The sequence below is a fragment of the Ovis aries genome, chromosome 23, assembly GCF_016772045.2.
Source record: "Ovis aries strain OAR_USU_Benz2616 breed Rambouillet chromosome 23, ARS-UI_Ramb_v3.0, whole genome shotgun sequence".
Taxonomy (NCBI): Eukaryota; Metazoa; Chordata; class Mammalia; order Artiodactyla; family Bovidae; genus Ovis; species Ovis aries.
The window spans coordinates 43,267,451-43,290,591 of record NC_056076.1 but is presented as its reverse complement, the minus strand read 5'-3'; the positions used below and the strand labels follow the sequence as shown (position 1 = coordinate 43,290,591).

General features: G+C 54.3%; 1 protein-coding gene across 3 annotated transcripts; it reads right to left on the bottom strand.

The window, feature by feature from the left end:
* Positions 1–1,270: 1,270 nt before the first annotated feature.
* Positions 1,271–22,857, bottom strand: IMPA2 (inositol monophosphatase 2). 3 transcript variants are annotated; one of them, XM_042239291.1, is made up of 9 exons: positions 22,687–22,857; positions 15,830–15,963; positions 12,814–12,918; positions 10,874–10,919; positions 8,978–9,086; positions 4,037–4,127; positions 3,728–3,836; positions 3,098–3,249; positions 1,271–1,766 (listed from the first exon to the last, which is right to left on the bottom strand). In XM_042239291.1, the coding sequence occupies exons 1-9, from the start codon at positions 22,780–22,782 to the stop codon at positions 1,676–1,678; spliced, it is 933 nt and encodes a 310-aa protein (XP_042095225.1). In that variant the 5' UTR covers positions 22,783–22,857; the 3' UTR covers positions 1,271–1,675. The 3 variants fall into 3 exon arrangements, with proteins under 3 accessions (XP_042095225.1, XP_027816544.1, XP_060261232.1); XM_027960743.2 differs by lacking the exon at positions 4,037–4,127; XM_060405249.1 differs by lacking the exon at positions 4,037–4,127 and having other exon boundaries at positions 1,271–3,249.
* Positions 22,858–23,141: the final 284 nt, after the last annotated feature.

The following is a 23,141-nucleotide window of genomic DNA, read 5'->3' as shown; positions in this document are numbered from 1 at the left end:
GCCAGGTGGCCCAGGCCTTTTCCTTCCTTTTCTGCAATGACCTCATTGCCAACTAGAAGTCTGTTGTAGCCAGAGCAGAAACAGGGCACCCACACCAGCATCAAGCTGTGGCAGTGAGCCAGGTAAGTAGAAACTCAGGCTTTTCTCCAAGTCGAGAGATGGCAAAAGCCCAGGGATGCGACCCTGGACTGTCAGGAGTGAGGGTCCAAACCTCTTTCCCCACACATCTACCCTGGCCCTATCTGGCTCTGCATGTGGTCTCCACCCCAGGGATGGGGAGGGGACCAGCCCCCAGCTCCAACAGCAGTAAATGGCCCTTTATCCAGCTGCTGAGGCCTCCACGCCCCCACACAGCCTGTGGCTGTCACAGGTGGGTCTTTGTGCACAGGAGTGGGAGATTCTTTAGCCCCAAAAGAGACCCCAGTCCTCACGTGTCTAGGCCTTTGACCATTGTATCTTTTGGGGGTTCACCTGGCAACCCATTCAGATAGGGAAACTCCTTCCTAAAGATACAAACTTATCAATCCACCACCCAAGGGCAGGTGGAGATAAGCCCCCTGGGGATTGACTAGGGAGGGGATTTCCCGGGAAACCCTCTGGGGTCCATCCTCCAGAGGTCTGAGTGGGCACCTGCCCTGTGAGTGGAGGGCAGTGGATGGTGAGGGGGAGTCAGCGTGCAGGGTTGCGAGGCTCCGCGGAGTTCGCAGAGCTCTCTGGGCGTGGTTTGGTGACAAGGCCTGTGTCATCATAAGGGCTGAGCCCCGGAGTTCAGGTGCCAGAGGCAGCAGCTGTCAGGCGGCTCTAAATGCTCTGTAAGTATTGTTGACGGCAAATTAGGAGGACACGAGGGAGGAAGTTAAGCATGACTGGAACTTCCTCTGTCCTAAGACTGACTTTCTTGATTCTCAAACCTCAGTGAATGTTTAAGTTCATCCAGAGAACATCCTCATTAGAATTGTTGTTATATAGAATTCCTCTTCCTAAAGAGGAAAAAAACAAGGCCAAGAAAATACTTTTCTTCATTAAACTGATCACAAAAACAACAGGATTTTAGAGGTTTGATTTTGGTTAGGTTTTCTTCAGTCTGACCCACGCCCTGGATTTTAAATACAGACACGATAATGACTGAAGTTGTCCTCACCAGTGGCAGGCAGACAAAAAACCACGTGTGGACTCTGGGCTGTAATGTGCCAACAACTTCCCTAAAGGGCCTGTGGATTTTGGGGTCATTAGGGGAAACAGGAGATACACTTGTGGAGGGAAACATAAGCAGAGTGGCGTCACTTGGTTTATTGTATTCTGAAGTGTCATGGGGGGCCGGGGAGGGGTGCTGAGAACAAGCCTGCTTTATCAGCAGTTCTAAAGCCTTATCACCTGAGATTTGCATTCTAGAAACAAAATCATGATTGCAATATCAGCACATATGTCCTGTGAGATCTGGGTTCCGGTCCTGGTGGACGGCTGGACTAACCTGACGTGAGGTCATAAAGAGAAGACACCAGACAGCAAAGGCACCCAGACAGGCTCAGCCGGACAGCCAGGCTCGGCCTGATGGCTCCTCTGGGGATCAGGAAATCCTGCTGTTTAGGGTCTTGCCAGCTCCAGGCTCCCGGTAGGCCCCCATCCAGGGTGGCCCTGTGTCTGCTCCCCTCACCGCTCATCGTCCCGCCCGTAGTTAATTGTCTGCAGGGCCTGGGCAATGAGCACCGCCATCTCCCGTGTGCCTGCAGCAACCACCCTGCATGACATGAGGTCCAGTGGCCCACCTGTGGACAGAGGGACAGGGTGTCGGGTGAGGGGTGAGCCCCAGCCCTGCTCTGCTTGACCCGGTCCATTCAGCCTGCAGGCCCAGCATGTCCTAAGGCTGTGCTAGGGGATACCAGCTTCAGGTGCAGTGCCTGAGGCTCAAGACAGGAGGCAGTTCTCACCCTCCGTGTGCTTGGGGCTCCGGGGACCCCGCAGGCCTGGGGAGTCTGGGGGTATCCTTTCTGACAGGCCCCTGAAATGGATGCTCTAGGCACTGGATATCTAGGGCAGGCTGAAGGACCTCAACCTCCTAGAGGTGTGAACAGGCCTAAAGGACTCGTTGGCGACCTTGGTGCACACATGTGTTTGTGTGTGTTCACGTCCAGGAGCCCCTGGTGCACGTGGGTATTTTCAAGTGCATGTGCTCATGTGGTCACATCCAGGAGACCTTGGTACACACACATTTGTATGTGTCTGTGTTTGTGGTCACGTCTGGGAGACCTTGGTGCACATGCATGTTCGTGTGTGCTCACATGGTCATATCTGGGAGACCTTGGTGCACATACATTAGTGTGTGTGTGTGCGTGTGCACATGTGTATGTGTGTGTGTGCTCACATGGTCATATTCGAGACCTTGGTGCACACACGTGTTTGTGTGTGTTCACGCTCATGTGGTCACACCCAGGAGACCTCGGTGTACACGTATGTCTGTGTGTATGCATGCTCGTGTACTCACATCCAGCACCAGACAAGTCTTCAGCTGAGATGGACCTGCCTGTCCTTGATGCCCAAAGCCAAAGTGTCTTCACGTCCTGCCTCACCCCCCTGCAGTTCCACCAGGCCCCGAGGAGAAGGAGCAACAGGGAAAGGGCAGAGCAGGCCCCAGAGGTTATTTGGGAGGCTGGCATGTCCACAACAGGCTCTGGAGCAAAGGTAGGGGAGAACAGGCTCCACAAGAACCCTGACGTAAGAGGTGGCTGCATGGGCATCCCTGGGGTAGGACTTGCCCCTGTGGGGCCAATCACTAGGGTGGTGACCTCCAGGCAGAGGGATAGGTCACCTCTTGGATCACCACCTAAAACCTCGTCATTAGACTGGGGTGCACATGGCCAGCTCTGCAGTCTTGGTGGACATTAGAGCTTAGAAAACACTGCCCACCCTCCCCCAACCCCACCCGAGTCCTGACCCTGGGTCCATTTTCACACCAGGAAGAGGGAGAAGCCCTCTGGCCTGGCCCACTGTCCTCCCGACCTGTCTGTCAGGAGAGGTGGGAGGATGTCTGTCTGAGCTTGCGGGTCTGTCTGGGGGACACACCCCTGGGGAAGGAGAGCAACCTGACGGCCAAGCTCACCTGATGTGTCCATCACAATGCCCCCGGCTTCCCTGATGATGACCGTGGCTGCGGCCAGGTCCCAGCAGTGCAGGCCAAACTGGTAGTAGGCGTCGGCGGTGCCTGCAGCCAGGTGGCAGAGCGCCAGGGTGGAGCTGCCGATGACACGAACCCTGTCAGAGAGAGAGGGGGTGAACACACTGAATGGCCCTGCTCCAGTACTGCCCCCTGAAGGTCCCCTGACTCAGAAGCTGAACAGGAGCCCAGGGCCTCTTCCCACAAGCTCTACTCTGAGCTCTGAGCCCAGAGCGGTGCTGCCCAACAGAACCACCTGTGCTGACGGACCAGCCTCAGTTGTGTAGCCTTAAGTGTGGCTGGTGCTGCAACGGAAAAACTCAGCCTGCACTCTGTGGACCCTTGATGACCTTCGATTTAGACCACGTGGAACGGCTGCTGTCAGGGCAGACCCAGGGGAGACTGAGGGGGAAGGGCATCACTGATGTCACGGAGGACGCTGAGCCTGGGGCCCTGCCCCCACCCGGGGCTTAGGAGCTCCAGGCTGTGGACTGGCTGGCATGTGTGTCCCCTGCTCCCGCCCAGGGGGTAGCTGGCTGCTGTGCCTGCCCGGAGGTCCTGGGAGGGGAGGCGTACCCGTGGGCACCCGCGTGGAGTAGCCTCTCCATGTTGCTCAGGAACAGCTTCAGGGTTGCGGGGTCTCTTCTGGGTCCGATTTCTGTTAGAACCAAGGCCTTGGACAGGTCTGCATGGAGAGAATATCCCCCCCATTAGAAATGTCACGGTGTGGCTCCCACCACACAGTCAGGGTGCTCCCCGAAAGGAACGTTGCACCCGCCTTCTAATCCTGCTCACACTCCATGTCCTCCCTGTGTGGCTGACACTGCAGAGGTTTCTGACCTGGAAAAGGGAGGTCAGGCTGACCAGTCACACCCTGACTCTTACCTCCCAGGCCCCAGAAAGGCCTGATGCCAGGGGAGCAACCTCCCAGTCCTCTCGTTCCAGGGACGCATAGCATGGAGGAACTCGGAAGGGTCTGGGGGTGGTTACAAAACCAGCATCACTCAATCACAAACAAAAACAAAGTGACTCCAAATGGGGAGGAAAAAAATGCCTCATCAAATAAATCTGCCTTAAAAGCCTTTCTCCTGCTGCTGTGATGACAAAGATGGAAACATCATCCCCGAAGAGGAAGTGACATCTAAACAACATCTTTGGAAAGGGGTCCCCAAGAATAACCCCCCCATACACCCCCACATGAGGGAACGCTGCTGTGTGGTCACCAGATGTAGGCAATTGGCTGACTCCCTGTGGGGCTGTAGCACTGTCCCTACTTGGCTACAGACCCTCTCACACCCAGATTTCATGTCCTGTGCCCTCAGGCCTCGGGGCTTGCCTGCCTGTGTGTTCGGTTGAGAGAATGAAGCCCCTCCATGAAGTGGAGGAAAAACCTGCCCGCAGGTAACCTCACTCCTGCAGTCACCTCGCACCAGGGACAGACCGCCTGCAGGAGACACTGATACTGTTGTCGTCGTCCAGTCTCTCAGTCATGTCGGACTCTTTGCGACCCCACGGACTGTAGCCCACTAGGCTCCCGTCCTCCACTGTCTCCTGGAGTTTGCTCAAATTCTTTTTGCCTTTTCATACTGTTCATGGGGCTCTCGTGGCAAGAATGCCGGAGTGATGTGCCATTCCGCCCTCCAGTGGACCATGCTTTGTCAGGACTCTCCACTATGACCCATCCCTCTTGGGTGGCCCTGCTGGGCATGGTTCATAGCTTCAGAGAGTGACACAAGCCCCTTCGGCACGACAAGGCTGTAATCCACGAAGTGGCCATGACTTCTAACCATTTGAAAACCTTTTTCTGGCTGAGGATCAGAGTGAGGGTGTCTTGAGAGAGGTTTCACAGCCTAGAGGCGAGGGAGGCAAGTCCTCTGCCCTGAAACGCGGCCTTACTACTCCGAGCCTTTACCTCTGGGCAGCGAGCACAGGCCTGGCAGTTCCCCGTGGTGCCTTGGACCATCGCCTCTCACACACATGCTCCTGCCTCCAGATCCTTACAGGCCATGAGCCCCTCACGTGAAAATAAATGTTAGCCGTACTACCTCACTGAAAAGCCCAGAACTAGACAGAAAGCACGCGGGGGGCTGGGAGGAGGGCCACCCAGACTGAGCCCAGGACCACAGAACTGCTCAGTTTATAGCAGTTACTTTCATGCCACGTGACCGTCATCGCAATGCTTTCTGTTCTAAAGAAACAAGTAACTGAGGGGAAAAAACGCTGTTGAGAATCCTAGAAAGACGGTCGTGGACACCCACGTGACTTCTTCCAAATACCCTCTGACAGAAACAGCAGCTTGGAAAAAGTAGACGAAACCATCCACAAAACCTGGCCACCCGGCACTTCCCCACCCCGACACCAGGGGGCGGCAGACGCCCGTCGGCGACACGGCCCCGCGGCCGGAGTGGGGGCGGGGGAGTTGAGAAGGTGGCGGGTCTCCTGGACCCCAAGCAGTGAGTGCCCTGAAAGTCGCTCAGTCATGTCCGGCTCTTTGCGACCCCATGGCTCCGGGCCAGAATACTTGAGTGGGTAGCCTTTCCCTTTTCCAAGGGATCTTGCCGACCCAGGGATAGAATCCAGGTCTCCCGCATGGCGGGCGGATTCTTTACTAGCTGAGCCACAAGGGAAGCCCAAGAACACTGGAGTGGGTAGCCTGTCCCTTCTCCAGAGGATCTTCCCGACCCAGGGATCGAACCGGGCAGGACCCCGAGCAGGAGACCCTCAAAATCTGCAATAGACTGAGGGGCTGGGGGAGCCCCTGGCAGGGGACGAGGTCTGAAGAGCGGGAGTCGACAGCCCCACAACTTCTTGTAACTGACGTTCCAGGGCCTCTCCGGGCAGGACCCAAGGAGCAGACACTCATGGGAGTGAACCCCACGCTCACTGGGCTGGAATCAGCGGCGCAGGACCGAGGAGATGACGGCCGCCGTGGGGAAGGGGCAGAGCCAAGAGTCCAAGGAAGAGCCAACTTTGCAGACAGTTCACAAACACACCAGGAGAGGGAGCCCCAAAGCCACTAAATGACAGAAAGTGCCTTCCCCGCCTACCCCATTCCCTCAACTTCTAGAGCTCATGACTACAAATTTCAAGTAGCAAGAATGTAAAAGAATGATATTTGAATCTCATACGCCATTATCACAAGAAGAAAGAGCACAGGAAGCAGAATAACATCTCTCCAGTCTGAAAGATCTGCCAACAAAACAGAAGCAGCTGTAAGTAAAAAATGGAGAATGCACAGGAGAGCATCATTCACAAATAGAGGGGAGGGGTCCCAGGAGAAATCAGGGAAGAAAACTTTCATAAAAGAAAGTCAGACTAAATGAATAAGATAAACACAAATGATGGGGCTTCCCTGGTAGCTCAGATGGTTAAGAATCTGCCTGCCATGCAGGAGACCTGGGTTAGATTCCTGGGTCGGCAAGATCCCCTAGAGAAGGGAATGGCTACCCACTCCAGTATTCTTGCCTGGAGAATTCCATGGACAATTCCATGGAGAATCCCATAGGGTTGCAAAGAGTCAGAGATGACTTTGAGTGACTAAACACAAACAAACACGATAGATCATGCTTTACAAGAAACGGACTGTGAAAAGGAGAAAATTTTCAAAAATTAAAAAATTGGTAGAAAAGGTGAAAAGGTTTAACAGAAAGTGACATATTGGAATGGACATGTACACACTGATATATTTTAAATGGATAACCAACGAGGACCTACTGTATAGTACAGGAAACTCTGCTCAGTGGCAGCCTGGATGGGAGGGGAGTTTGGAGGAGAATGGATACATGTATATGTATGGCTGAATCCCTTCACTGTTCACCTGAAACTATCACAACCGTGTTGATCGGCTATACTCCACTATAAAATAAAAAGTTTAAGAAAAAACAATGCTTAGATAAAAAGTGACAAAAAGATGTGTATTGAAATGTTGGCTAAGGGGCTTCCCTGGTGGCACACTGGTAAAGATTCTACCTGCCAATACAGGAGACAGTATTGATCTCTGGTCCAGGAAGATCCCAAGTGCCACAGAGCAACTTAGCCCGTGCGCCCCAACTATTGAGCCTGGGCTCTAGAGCCCAGGAACCACAGCTATTGAGCCCACACACCCTAGAGCCTGAGCTCTGCAATAAGAGAAACCACCACAATGCCCACGCACCGGAACGAAGAAAAGCCCCTACTTGCTGCAACTAGAGAAAGCCCGTAGAGCAATGAAGACCCAGCACAGCCAAAGACAAATATTTTAGAAAACGTTGGCTACAAAGTGCCTGCAGAAATGCATCCCAGCCTCAGCAACAGGTCACAGCTGGCTGATTCTGTGCAAAGACTCAAGTTCCTCCTTTGATTACGACTCTCATTCTGGGCACCAGCCCCAGGGCTGTTCTCCAGTGCTAGGATGCAGGATGTAACGTAACCCTCACAGCTGTCGTCGCGCCTCCCTGCATGTATGAACACCGAGGTTCCAGGAACACAGCTGACCAGTCACACACGTAAGGCATCACAGTTGGGACAAAGCCAGGTGTGTAGATATCCAAGGGTTGTGCAGCTGAGAGGAACATCCCGTCACCTCTGGGGTGGAAACCAAGTCACCCGGCACACAGAGGACAAGCAGGGCGGAAGCTGTCACCCTGGACTGTATGAATCAGAGTCTTAAAACAATTGCGGGAGGGCTTTGGAACAGAGCATGGAGAGACTTGGGCTTCCGTGTTGCCGAGGGGGTGGATGGTGGGTGTGAGCCGTGGGAGGAGGGCTGGATACGGAAGGGTCTAGGAGGGTCGTGAGTGAGGGGACTGAGCCGCCTGTCATAGCACATGAATGTGGAACAAAGTTCACCCACGAGTTTAACAACACGCTCCCTCACCCCAGCGTTACACAACCGACTGCCTGGCTGCCTCTGGCAGGCGAGGCTGTAATTAACGCTGCTGTCTACGCAGGCCAAACCAAACTGTCCTGGGGCGGGAGCCGGGGGCCAGGCAGCAGAGGCAGTGGGCGGTCCGTGGTCCTACCCCACCCACCCTGCCCAGCCCCTGTAATGTTTCTCCCATCCCCACCCACACTCTGGGCACTCATGACCTCTAGGCCGCCTGCCTGCCCTTGGTCCTGCTTGGCCCCTTCTCCATGTGGTGGTCATCTCCCCTGCAGACCTGCTGCTTATGGTCATGGTCATGGGGCTGCCACTCCCTCTCCCCTAGTCTGGGGATCCACATGGTCTGCTCTCACTGGAGCTCAGCCTGGTGGACCTGGCCTGCGCTGGAGGCCCATCTCCCCACTACTGTGGGGAGCCGCGGGCAGGGACACCTCTGATCCCTCTCACTGCCTCTCAGGCCAGCTTGCCACACAGACTGTAACTGTAGCAGCAGCCCCTCTGTAAAGGCCACTGCGTCCTCTGTCCTGCTCCAGGAATGACAAGGGCTGGCAGCACCTGTGCAGTGTATGACACGGCTCGTGATAAGGCTTCCTCGGCCATCCGTGTTCTCACAGGAACCAAAGTCAACTGCATCTGGGAGCCACAGCCCCTACCCAGGTGATGTCACCTGGGCCACCGAGAGGTGCTGAATGCCAGAGCATGCCTCCGACTCTGCCCTCGTCCTTGCCGGCTCACTGGGACCACTCGGGAACAGGTGGCTGGGTTCCTTCCCTCGTTTGGGAAAAAAGGTGAGTGAAGAACAGACCTGGCCCATCAAAGGGAAACACAGAGACCCAGGCTAGCTCGACGTCCAGTCCCCCAGGGATGCGCGGTCCCCAATGACACTAGACCTCAGCCAGGGACCCCCGTGGCTGCCCGGAGGAGCAGTGACTCTTGACAAGTCCCTTTCCCATGAGAGGGCCCACCTGTCTCCCCGGAGACGCGCAGTCGCTGACCGTTGCAGAAGGCACCCTGGCCCCTCCGGCCTGTGTACAGCCGCTCCTCCGTGCAGTGGTAAATCACCCCAAACTCCAGCTGTGGACAGGCAGGTGGGACAGAAAACAAAGAACGACACAGTGACCAAAGGCCATGAAGCCCCAGCTGTGACACAAACGCAAGGGGTGTGGGTGAAAATTAGCTTTCAAAAGGGAGCTCAACAAATCAGCGTCCGCAGTCAAACCTAGACCTGAATGTGAAAGCAACTGTTCTTTTCTTAAATCACTACATTTAAAGATATATTTAAAGGAATAAAGACTATATTTTAAATTGATATCATAATTGAGCATTTCATTTTGATATGCTCATAACTAAGCGTATCATTTCAGCATTACTCAAAGTAACTGGAAAGGCTTCATTATTCAAAAAGATCTCGTTTTTTTCCTGGGAGGTGAAAAAAGGCTCTTGAGACTCCAATCAAACCCCACAAGAAACTCAAAATTGCTGACATGTGAAGAACTCAGAATGTCTCTGGACAGCTGAGGGCATGACAGAACCCAGAGTTGCGGGGAGGGGAAGCCCAGGAAGAAATGTGGATCCCCGGAGGGGCTGGCCGCCCCCCCACACACATCGGGGCACACAGCCTCGGTCCCCAACAAGCTGGTGTGCAGAGGAGGTGAGCCTCCTTACGTCTCTTTCCCTACCTCTCTGTTCTGGGTTAAGAACAGCATGTGTGCCTGTCCTAAGGTGAGGAGGGCAGCCAACAGAGAGAGAAAATGGGAGAGCTGCTGGCAGATGCCCAAGAGGAATCTGGGCTGCAGGAAAAGGACCCACTCCTGGAGGACCCCCAGTCAGTGCCCACCCAGAGCCAGCAGCAAGTGACGTCCCCCCTCCCCTTTCCTAGGACCCTGGCCTTATAGGGCTCCCCAAGTTCAAGTCAGTCCTGGAACTGGGCTGGCCTCCCTGCACCCATCAGAGGCCAAGGCCTGGCTGGTCAGTGACCCTGAGGCTAGAATGAACCCTCCACTCCTCTGTGCCTACCGCTCCACATGCACATCTCAGTGACCACGTTTAACACAGAAATAACGTGAGTGGCTGATTCCCTAACCAGTATCAACATTAAGACTCTCGCTTATTGTCACCTCCAAAACTAAGCTCTTTCTCACAGGCAGGACGCCCTTCCTGCCGGCCATCCGCACTCATGCCGAGACTGAAGACAGGACACAAGACTCGAACAAGGGCTCCTTCTGCACAGCTCGAGCCCTCGACATAGGCAAGGGTAACTGTGCAGAAAGAAAGGTCCTTCCTGCCTGTAATCTCTGCAGTTAACTAATGAAGCTAAAGCCTGCATCCCGGCCTTTCCCGCAGGTCCCACAGTATGGCCCAGTTCCAGGGTCTGTGGGAACGGAGCGACAGCCACGCTCTCACCCAACAGCGAGAGGAGGATGAAGGCCTAACAGAATATTGGGACTAGAGATGTCCTCCCAAAATAGGAGCTTCTTTATTGTGTGACTTGATCACACGCCCCAGGGGTCAGATGGAGACTAACTGGGAACATGTGCCCAGAATGTTCCCTACACTGGGCCCTGCTGAAAGCCCTGGGGGGTGGGGCCGGTGGAGCCCCGAACCCTCACAGCCCAAACCTTCAAACCACAAACCCTCTCGCCCCAACTCCTCACACCCCAACCCCTTATGCTCCAAACCCTCATGCCCCAATCCCTCATGGCCCAAACCGCTTTGCACCTGTTTCCTTTCTTGGATTTGAAATCAATACCAGTCACAATGAAGGCTTAGGACAAGAACAGGAAAAAAGGTTAGAACCATGAAGTGAGATAAAGGAACAGCAGCCAAGGGCCCAGGCAGCCAGGGCCCCATTCACTACATACCTCCTGGTTCACAGCAAAGCCAATGCTCACCGCCACAGTTGGGAACCTGCAGAGGAGACAGATGGTTGACGCTGTGACATCATGGACTCATGCAAACTCAGCAGCCTCTGTGCAGCTGGAGGCACAGAAGACCTTTCTACAGAGTGGCTGGGTTTGTTTTGTCAGAAGCTACTTCCCACAATGGCACCGAGTGCTTCCAAGACAAGCAGGCCAAGCTGACCTGTGGGACAGCGACCTTGACAGACAGCTGCACTGACAGTTGTTAGGACGGACAGTGACCACAGAGGACCCGGTTGAGAGATTTTAATAATCAGCTTTCTGGTTCTCAGTGGCCAGTGAGATGGAGGGTCCAGGTCTGCGACAACCAGGCCCTCCTGACATGAATCCTGGGTGAGCCTCACACAGGACAGCAGGCATGGTCATGGCACGGAAGGCAGGCAGTGACCTCGCAGCCTGCCTGTGGGTTTATGTCTCCAGAACAATCTCTCCTTTATGTGAAGACTGTCAGAGCTGAACAGGCAGGAACAAGGAAGGGCTGGTTCTAACCCAGGAGTCTTGGGACCAACCATTCCCAGGCTGTGAGGTGCTGTCCCCATGGGACCACTCATGACACCCCATGGCCCAGCAGGGGTCCCCACCCTCAGAAGGCCCTTCCCCACTTTCTTTACCCCTGACACTGCAGGACACGAGCAGGATAGGTCCTGTGAGAGCTGCAGGGTGAGGAGTCACCACGGCCCTGTGGCCCTGGACAGTGTCTGGAGACTAAGAGTCAGCTGCAAAGCTTGTTTCCTAAATGACACTCTAGTCCAGGTTCTCTCTCTGGTCCTGGGGTAGACATGTGGCCTTTGTCCACCATGGGGCTTGGCCCCTTCTGTCCCCAATACCCACACACGGGCTCTACTCGGTGACCCACAACTTGATTCATGTGCCCCAGTCCCACACGACTCCCCAGGGTGTCACATGCTAGTTAGAATTAGAGTCTGGTGGCACTGCTGGGGTCACCAGATCGCTCTGTTCCACTGCCTCCAATAGGGCCATGACCAAATTCTCAAGGTGACCCTCATGCAGGAAAGGGTGACGATTCATGTGATGGGCAAAATCACTTTCCACACTTACATGTAAACACTCCAAGTGAAGGCTCCACACCCCAGCCCAATCACCTCCTTACTGTAAGGAAGGAAGTGGGGTGTCTGGGGTCATCTATAGGAGGCCCTCCCTAAGCATTCAGCTGAGGGGGATGTAGGTCACGGGACACCCCCCAACGCCCCGACTGCAGGACGGGGACCTGGGCCCTCCCTGAGTGTCTGGCTGGGGCGATGCAGGTCATGGGAGCCCCCACTGCAGGACAGGGGCCTGGGACAGGGCAGGAGCTCTGAGAGCTGCACGCATGTCCTTGTGGGAGAGCCACCCTCTGTGGAAACCACGGCAACCTCAGTGTCATTAAGCCCCTGACCAGCTGCACAACCCTGACACCTGCCCCCGGTCAGTGCTTCTAGGGCCAGGTTGCGCCATCATTGCCCCAGCCCACTCCCCTCCCCACCAGGGCCTCTGACCCCCCGAAAACCTGCTGTTTGGGGCCGATATTTGCCATCAGATCAAGCTGGCAGCTGGCAGGCTCCTCACCCCCAAGGCCACTGTCCACACTGCGTGTTCCTGAGGCTACTGGACCAGACACCTTGTGTTACTTACAACCCTGTCTGTCTCTCCAGGGAACTCCTTAAGGGTTCTTCTTAATTCAACCCAACGTTTAAATGTGATAAACAACAATTTTTAAACAAGTGAAGATTTCCTACATGCCTTGAATGAATCTCACAAATGGGAAACCTTAAAGTATCAGGATTTGATCACCTTGTGAGTGAGATCAAAGCCCGCTAGAGGTCTGCTGACCGGCTGCTGCCTCAAAAAATGCCGCTTCTGAAAAGATGGGTGTGCCTGCTCACCTGTGCACAAAGTTGCAGGTGCCGTCAATGGGGTCCACGATCCATGTGGGGCTGGGTGTGAGCACGCACTTGGCCCCGGCGGCCGCAGCCTCCTCAGCAATGAACCTGCAGTGGACAGAGCTCAGCCTGGGAAAACGCGCCAGGTACCCAAGACACAGCATTTCAAAGCCCAGCTGTGAGACCAGCAGGCTTCTCTGGGTCAAACAGGGGCAGGATCTAGTGAGCTCTAGTTCTCTGACCAGGGATTGAACCCCAGGGCCCTTTGCACTGGGAGCTTGGAGTCTTAGCCCCTGGACCACCAGGAAAGTCCCTCATAGGCCTGTGGGAGGTACAGAAGGAAATAGCCCAGGAATAAGGTTCACCGCTCGAGACAAATTAGACCAACCCATTTTACTTTATTAGTTTTCTCTGAGAGTCGTAAAACTCTCCTTGTGATTTTTGACGGCCCAGTGCACCCCGGCCTTCCCTCTGGCCAGTTTGTTGACTCTGTGACAAGGTCACCTTCGGTCCACCAGGGAGCCAGCTCATGGTCCTCGGCCTCAACTGTCAGGCCACAGCCCAGCTCCGCTGCCTGATGACACAGCGTAAAACCAGGGAGCCCATATCAGGTTGTTTCTTATTTTATCAAAGTCAAAACAGCTGCAATCTATCTTTAATACTGTTTTGTGAAAGACTAAAAATGAGGAAGAGCAAACGCTCCAAAAGAAAGTCCTTCTTAAGAAAGAGTGACAATCTTACACCAACTTGGTTAAGGGACATATTTAAATACTTATATATGCAGAAAAATGACAACATACCATTTTATCTTACAATACATATGCAACTTTTCTCTCATCACAGATTTTTCAATTTGTCTCTGATCTAAAATACATTTAAATGCCCCCAAATTCTGATGTTTAGCTAAGTGCTAAGTCACTTCAGTTGTGTCCAACTCTTTGCGATCCTATGGACTGTAACCCACCAGGCTTCTCTGTCCCTAGGGGATTCTCCAGGCAAGAATACTGGAGTGGGTGCCCTCCTCTAGGGAATCTTCCTGACCCAGGGGTGGAACCTACACCTCTTACCTCTCCTGCATTGGCAGGCGAGTTCTTTACCACTAGTGCCAGTTCTGGACTTTCTCTTAAATCTTAGTCATTGGGAAAAGACCAAGCCTGGCTTCGAGCTGCTGAAAGATGATCTCAGATATCTGAATCTTCTAGGCAACAGAGCAGAGAGCAGTGTCCTGGAGCTATCCCAGAGCTGAGGAGGGGGCAGGCAGAGCCGGCTGACCTGGGCAGCCAGCCCCCACCCCTTGCAGCCTGCAGCTGGGTTCAGGGGGCACTTGCATCCCCCAGGGCTTTGTCAGGGGGGCTGGAAAAGCTCCAGGGAGCTTGACACCCACTGTGGGTGGGGGCCACTGCTCTGGGTGGACCAGATAGTCTTCTGAAGAGGATCCCCCATGTGACATGCTGACTTCTGCCCTGATACTCGGCAAGGAGTATGGAAATTCACATCGTGCAAATGGATACCAGGCCCCACATCAACACAACAGTGGATCCAAACCACCAGGAGCTGGAGCGTGATTCCAGGATTCGGCCTGTCAGAGCAGTCTGACCACAAAGTGCCAGAAGCCCTGGTACCATCTCTATGCGGAGCCCTGGTGCCATTACCACACAGAGCACTGCAACGGCCAGAGCCTCTACCTGGACCCCTGGAGGCCCAGCCCAGACGCCTCACTGCTGTTGGAGCCTCTGGACGACACATGGATGGAAGGAGCCCCTGGACCAGAACTGGTGGTGGTTCCTGAGCTGCACTCTCTCGGACTCCAACCCCCGGAACATGGCGGGGCTGGGGCGCTGACCTGCCGGCACCTCTGCCTGCATCTGCAGTGTTAATACTGAGTGACTGACTCCACGTCTGCGTGGACCTGCATGGCTCAAACCCATACTGCTTAAGTGTCAACTATGATTCCTTGGAGGCTGCCAGTTAATTTAGATTTTTATAAACTAAGAAATCAAACATTTCAGAGCCTGTAACTATTATAACAGATGTCAAGGTCCTGGCTTTACATCAAACAAGGAAACAGGAAGAGACGCTGAAACACAAGAGCTGCCAACAAGAATATGCATGTACACACCTGCATATACACATCACACAAACACACTCACACAACACACACACACACATACCATACACGCACACACACCATACACACATACACATTTACACATACCACACACACACAAAACATACATATACCAGACACACACAACATACATACACACCCAACACACACACAACATACAACATACATACACATACCACACACACACCACACAAACATACACACACCAAACACACACAAACACACCATACACACATACCATACACACACACCACACACATGCACACCACACACACCACACATGTACACACACACCATACACACACTCACACACATACATATATACACACATACATACACACACAATACAAACACATGCACACATAGTACACACCACACACACACAAACCCTAGGTGACGCAGGTTAAAGGGAAGCAGCAAGGAAAAGGTGCGAGTATGGACTGGCCTGTCCCTGAACCTTGGTCACTCGCTGGGCAGCTGAGGAGGGAGCCCCTCACTGGTCCAGATGGACAGCGGCCAGGCTGACACATCGTCTATACCCAGGAACCCGGTGACTGAGCTCTAGGATAAGTGATTCCCTAAGGAAGGAGAGGACCTTCCTGCTCAGGAAGCCCCCCTCCCTCCCCAAGGTCCAAGCATCCCCTGGGGCCCCAGGTTCCCCCGGAACTAGATGCACAGCATTGGACGAGTGCTAGTCTTTCTCAAGGAAAGGATGAACAGTTGCATCAGATTCTTCACGCAGTGACTTATAAGGTCGGGGACACCTGTCCTGGAGAGCAGGTAGCCCTGGGGGACAGCCTTCCCTGGCTCGGGCTTGGTGCTGCGTCCAGGCAAGTCTGTGCAGCCTGGGGGGACCTCGGGGGTGGGGTGGGGGGGGCGGGGTGCGCCTACCTGTGGGAGGGAAATCTGGTCTGCAGCTCCTGCAGGATCAGGGCCTCCACCACGTGATCCGTCTCTGTCACCAGGTCTGCGGCTGACGTCTTGGTTGAGACACGTTTTTCCTCAGAAAGGGCTTTTCTGATGATCTGCAATGAAGGGTGGGAGGTGGGTGACACTGGCCACCCCCTCCTGCTCCAGGGTTGGGCCCCTCCCCCATTGCCAGTGGACACACAGGACAGATAGGCAGATGGGCAGTGCCAGGCTCTCTGTGGGCTCTTGGGAGCCTTCACTGCAGCGCCCCCTTCTCACGAGAAAGCACCTCATGGCTCCCATCACCCCTGATGGTGGCTCACAGTGGCCTCAAGGACTGGCCTGGAGCAGAGACAACCGGGCCTGAGAAGCCGGCCCTCCTTCCAGGAACAGAGCCCAGCCCAAGGCTGGCAGGCACCGAGCCACCTGGCAGCCCTGCCTTGGCCTCCTGTGAAGGCAGGTGTGGCCCTGGGCCCAAGGTTGGCCGAGAGGACATGAAGGGCATCGATGTGTGACCTCTGAGTCACATCCTCAAAGGGCCACGATTCGCTCAGTGCTTCCTCCAGCCCATTACACTCCTCTCTTGCCGTGATACGGGCGTGCTAGGGGGTCGGCTTCTGTCTCCTGGGTCAGTGCCATGGAGATGGGGCCCTGGGAGGCTTCAGGAAGCAGAGCCTGCCCCCAGACTCTAATTGGATGGGGGTGAGGAAGGACCCCCACCTCTGACCCCCTCTCTGCAGGAGCCAGGCCACCCTCCCACCTCTGCGTCCTCAACTTCCCTGTCCCTTCTGCTCCACTGAGTCATCACTCACTCTCCAGCCCTCTCCCATGGGGGTCCTGTGGTCATCTGGGCTTTTTCTTTTTTGATGGGGGGGCGGTGGTGGAGTCAGGCCCCGGGCCACAGATCACGCAAAGGACTGTGAGTCGAGGAGGATGCCAAGCCTGTCCTTCTGTAAGGACTTCTTTTCCATTTCTACTAGCGTTTACTATTGCCATCCTGTGATCGTTTCACTGCGGGCCCCTGTCCTTCAGCGCAGGGCAGGCCATGCCACACCTGCATCCTCCGCCACCCGTGGTGCTGCTCTGGCCAGCCCTCTTCACCGGCTGCTGCTCCCCAGGGCCCTGGACGTGTCCTCTCATCCAGTTACACTCCCAGATATTCAGACCTCATTTCTGAATCATTGCCCCAAACTACACTGCCCTTCAGACAAGCTGGCCACCACTAGCCCCAGGTGTCCTCTGTCTCCCTCCTCTGAAGGTCCATCCACCCAAGGGGCTGAGGCCTCACAAAACTTAACAACTTATGGCAAAACCCCCAAATCTACCGTACACACGATGTACAAACCTTAATACTAGGTTAACAAAGTTCAATTTCAGACATTTTCTACACGGAGAGGAGAGGTGGGGACAGTGTCTTAGAACATAAATCCTTATCAGGCTCGATCAGTCTTGCCCTTTAGTGACAGTCCCATCCTTGGGGGATAATCTGTGGTATTCCAGGTGAGTTACCCACCAAAACCCTTGACCACATCTGCTTCCTCCCTGTCTAAAGGATTTTAAACATGCCCATTCTGCCAGTAATAAGTTAGTGTGTGCTGTTTTTTAATTGATGTTTTTCAGCTACTCACTAACTAAGCCTGCACTTCACAGACCTCCTGGCCTGGGTCTCTCCCTCCAAATAACATTCTGTTAATGTTTAATAGATAAAATATGGGCCTTAAGTCACTGAAGCCTGATTTTCAAACCCCATCAGCTCCAGCATCTGGGGCTATTATTCAGAGCCACGTCCAGACATCTCTTTCTTGTCTGTGCACCATCTTGGTTCTGTGCTAATGTCTCCAAGTTGACCATACGGTTATCACCCATCCCCAAGGAGCAACTCATATGAGCTCCAGAACTGTAAAGTATACTCACAGAAGCCTGAGCAAGCGGGGTTTGGGCCTGGCAGTACCATCACATTTCAGGTTCCAGACTTATGAGTGTGATGAGATGGTTAATCTTATGTGTCAGCTGGATACCCAGATACTGTGTCAAATGTTATTCCGGGTGTTTCTATAAGGGTGTTTTTGGATGAGATGAGCATATAAATCAGTAAAACAGCTTGCCCTTTGGAACATGGGTGGGCCTCATCCAGTTAGTTGAAGGCCTGAACAGACAGAAAACACAAACCCTTCTCTGTGTGAGAGAGCTCTCTACAGACTGCCCCTGGGCCCTTGGCCCACATGTGCCAATAGGGCTGCTGCTGCTTCTGTCAATAGCTAGCTCACAAATTCTGTTTTGGCTGAGTCTTCAAATGTTGGCCAAAGTGTTATAATTGTCAATGTGGGTCACCCCTCACCCTGTGGAAGCTGGGGGTGCCAGTGCAGGTGGGGCCAGCCGAGGCCAGAACTGGCAGCAGAAACACTGAACTCACCAGCTGCCCCCTCCATCTGCAGACAGGACAGATGGGGATCTCCCAGAGGAAATGCCAGGGCTCAACCTGTGATCCACCTAAGGAGAGCTTGGGGAGGACAAACCTGCTCATCCCTGTTCCGGGGCAGGACCCGGCATAAGACACCAGCCCAGGCTGACAGCTCCCAAACTCTACCCTCAGCCTCTCCCATGAACTCCCCACAAACAGGGCTCTACACAAGAAGAGATCCACTGGCAATTCAAGTTCAACTGCTTACGGCTTGGAACACAATATCTGACCTCCACCTCCAAACCTGCTCCCCACCCCCCCACAGTTCCAACAAATCCATGGACCAGTTTTTCAGGCCGAACCTTGCAGGCACCCCTGGCTCTTTTCACATCCACCTCCCATCTGGCAGCAAATCTCCCTACAAAATTCAACTGCTTTACTGCCTTCTTCATCATCTGCAGTCAGACCCACCCTCACCCCTCACTTGGACAATTCTCATAGCTTCCATCGGAAGCTTCTGCCCGCAACCCCTTTGGTGTTGTAGGCCCCCCACCCAGCATCAGTCAGGGTGAACTCCCCTTCACCTTGTAGGACTCCACACAGAACTCCAAACTGAACCTCAGTCACACTCAGAGTAAAGGTTAAAGTTCTTTCCAGAGTTACTGAAATATTTGTTAAGTGAATGAATATATTTCTAATTAGTTTAGCACCATTATTTTAAAACAGAGGATCTCTAGGAAGTCAGTAAACACATAAAAAGGCACTTAAGTTCTTTAGTCATATAGCATATACAGTTAAAACTACCATAAAATACCACCTCAAACCCATCACAGAGGCTAAAATGGAAAGACAGACAACACCAAGTGTTGTCAGAGAACCCCCAACTGCTGCTGGGGAAGCGGGAACCCATGCAGCCGCCTTGGAAAAGCACCTGGTGGAATTTCCTACCCCATGACACAGCAATTTCACTCTTAGTGTTAATCCAGCTCCAGCATAAATGCATATGGACGTAACCAAAAGACACATGCAAGAGTGCTGGATGAGCAACGTCATTCCTAGTAATTCCAAACTGGACACTGTACAAAGTCTCAAGAGTTGAGTGAATGAACTGTCATATCCTCACTCACACAACAACGTACTACGTACAGCAGAGCCTCTCAACCAAGAACACCAGCTGGGGATTTGGTGGAGGTGCTTATTCCTGGCCCCTCTCAGGACCGAGCAGGTAGGAACCTGGGGGTGGACTCAGCTGGCCACAAAGGCCCTCCTGGTGCTTCTGATGCACTTGAAGGTGTGAGGACCACATCTCCCCGGGAGCGAGACCCATGAGTATCTACACCGAGGAGACCATCAGAAATTCTGTTGGAAGATGGAAGTTGGTAGGTACACAGAAAACTAAGCAAAAGAAAAAACCCCACTTTTTTTTAACTTTAAGGGAAAACACAAGTTGAGTAAGAAAGCAAAGAATGTGTAATACAACTATGCTGCTCGGCTTGACCTTGCGATACGTGTGGTCACGGCATGTGAGCCCAGGCACCAATGGGACTGACAGGGAATGCAGCTACACGACACAAGAGCGTCTAATGTGGATGATGCAGAAAAGAGCTACTATTTAGAAGACGGGTGTAACTATCAGAAAACTGAAGACAGCGAGCTCTGGGGAAAAGGATGAGGATGACATGGGACAAGACACTGTCCTGTCCACTCTATGACAGTCCCCTTAGTAGTATCTCACTTATCAAATGCCCCCATGTGAATAACTGATAAAAAATACAGTCACAAACCAGACAAATGGGGCTGCTGGGTGAGAGTCCCCGCTGTGCCCCTGTGCTCCAGGCAGCTTGAGGTGGACAGGGGGCACCCCACCTCAGAGTACACCAGCAAAGTTTTCCCTGTCTGACAACTAGAATGTTAAAGGAAACAGGATTCTCAAATTTGAGGGCAAGCCTAAACATTTATAGGAACCCACCAGTGACAAGTCTGAAGCCTAAATAAACTTTTCAAAGCTATTAGTAATCAATTTCAATGAGCCACCTTACAGAAAAGCTTGAATTTATCTTTCTAGTCTCTGCACAGAATGTACTACTAACTCATCGTCGTTTGAAGATGCACAGTATGAAGCCAAAATGTGAAAAAATATTACAGAACGTTTTGAGAAGCAGTTAAAAAGTTATTTGTATGTATTCTGTTATATTTGGGAGCATCATAAAATGTATACTGTTGTGACCTTTTTTATTCTAAATAAACAATTTTTATGTTGAATTTTGTATATTTTTTCTTATAGAAGGCCCCTAAATTATTTAAATTTCAGCTTCAACAAAACCTGGATCTATGCTGCAGGACAACTTAAAAAACATAGTTTTCTTAGATACTTTTGCTCACACATCACATAAAAGATGATAAATACTCATTTCGATGAATATCCCTCTCTGTACTTGCGGTGGTGATGGGGGGGGCGGCTGACGTCACTCTGTCCCCCAAAGCCTAGCAGCCAGGGCAGGGCTCCTGCAGCTGTGGGGCGGTTGGACTGGCCAGGATGCCCCCAACCCGAGGCACCCCAGGACTGGGCGGTGGAGAGGCAAGGACACAGGGGGTCCAGGAAACCTCTCGGGATGGGCAGAGGGGAGACAGCAGCAAAGGGTTCAGGCTGCCGTGACCTGAACCCATGACTGAGAGACGGAGGGCCACACAGTCTCCTGGGAACCAGTCCTTCCTCTGGCTCAGGACCTGAGCACACAGAGCTGCGTCAGGGCAGCAGGATGGGAGGGGCAGGCACCCCTGTGCTAGGAGGCCCTGGGACCTACACCAAACATACCTCTAGCTGAGGAGGACTCAAGGGTGAGCGCTCAGCACCCTCTGTCCTCCCCACCCCAGGCTCACTGGCTACAGGCCAGGCTTTCTCCACTCAACGCCTTGTGATGTTACTGTCAGAGCATCACTAAGGCACTCTGTCCCTCTTCACACAGGACAGGATGACCCTGTGTGGCTTCTGTCTAGTCCCAGCCCCAGATCAGACCACTGGCCCCTCTCTACCCCCCTCCTCTAGTCAGGGAGGCAGAGAGCAACAGCATAAAGCCCAGGAGGGAGGCTGCAGTCCTGGGCCTCCTGACTAGACCCCTAAGGGCAGAATCCTTACTGCACCCTCACCCTACTGTCAAAAAATGCTTTTTCTGTTGTTCTTGGCAAGTTGCAAAAGCAGAAGAGATCTCTTAGATAAGTTAAAGTTCCCAAGACCCTTAGAACGGGGCCTGCTATGTTGCAAGTTTTGTGTAAGCATTTGCAAATTTATTAAAAAAAAAAAAAGGGTTTCAAAAACCCTTCTGTTTCCTCAAGGATCTAAATTTGAAAAACCACAGAAACCCTGTAACAGCCCAGCAGGGTTTACACAGTGGTGTCTGAATTCTAGACTGGCTTCTTCTCCAAGGTTGAAGGAAGAAAGTTGTATGGTGGAACCTAAAAGTTACCATTATACCCGGAGGACGCGCCTCCGGAGAGGAAGTGAGGGTTGGGGAGGGGCGGGGCAGTGCCCCCGCACGCCGGGGACCTGCTCTCCAGGAAGGACGTTGGCCCTGCAACCCCGAGCTTCCTCAGGGTAGCAGGCGGGGTTGGGGTCCTCCTTCTCCCCAAGGATCAAGGCTCACAGCGCCCCTTTGAGTCTTGAGTCCTTCAAACTGCAGAAGGAGGGCCCCCAACACAGAAGGCGTCAGGGGGCCGGGGGACCGCACGGTGACTGTGCTCTGGGGACGCACTTCTACTGCAAAACTGGCGACAGCCTGCCTTTAGAAAAGGAACTGCCGCAGGGACAGGGCTCCTCCTCTGTCCACCTTCCATTCGGATCGCCGGAACTCAGCCGTGCGCCTCGACGCGCGAAGGGGGACCTAGCCTTCCCTGCGTCCGGCATCCCCCAGCGCCCCTAACTTGGCGCCGCACGTGGCCTGAGGACCCCAGGCGCGGGGCACCGAGGAAGGGAAGAGCAGAACATAACGAGAGCGCGAAAAGAGCGCTGCCCTCCGCAGGTTTCTTCGGCTCCGCAGCTCTATTTCATCCTTCTGGTGCGGGCAACAGTTCCTCCATTCGCTCAGCGGAACCCTCTCGACTACCGACACTCGAGGACAGACGGTCCGCCCTATCTCCACGCGCCGGGTTCGAACTCCGGGCAACCGCAGCGCGTCCAGCCCCCTGGGTCAAATCCGAGGCCGTCCGCGCGCCTGGACCCCGTTCCCCTCGCCAGGCCGTCCTGCGCCCCTAGCCCGAGGGGCCCCGGACGCCAACCCCGGCGCGGAAGCGGCAGGTGCACAGGTGTGCCGGAGGCGCTGCAGCACCCCTCGGCGGCTCGCGCCCAGCGCCTTCCTGCCCGCAGGGTCTCCATCCGCCACGCCCTACACCCGCTGTGCCCCAAGTCCCCGTGCGCCCGCCGTGCGCCTTGGGCCGCTCTCACCTGTCCCGCCCGCAAAGCCAGCTGCACCGCCGCCTCGAAGCACTCCTCCCATGGGCCCCCGGCCGGCGCCTTCCCGTCTTCGCCGCTCGCCTTCATCGCGGCCTCCGGGCCAGCCGGCGCTCCCGGCCCCGACGCCAGGCTCCACGCTCGCCCAGCGCCTCTGGCCGCTCCGCTCCTGGGCCGCGCCCGCCCGCGGGTGCGGACCTGCAGGGGGCGGGGAGCGGGCGGGGGCCGAGCTGGACCGGCGCCTGGCTGGGGAGCAGTGCCCAGAGCCCCGCCCCGCCCCGAAACGCGCCGGGCCCCGCTCTTTCACGGCTCCGCCCCAAGCCCCGCCCCGCCCAGACCCCGGCCCCGCCCTCCTCCCCGAGCGCCACCTCACCCTGTTCCATCTCATCTGAATCCCAGTAGTGGGCCCAGGGTGACCTCTGGCCATTATCTCAGCCTCGGGTGTGCCT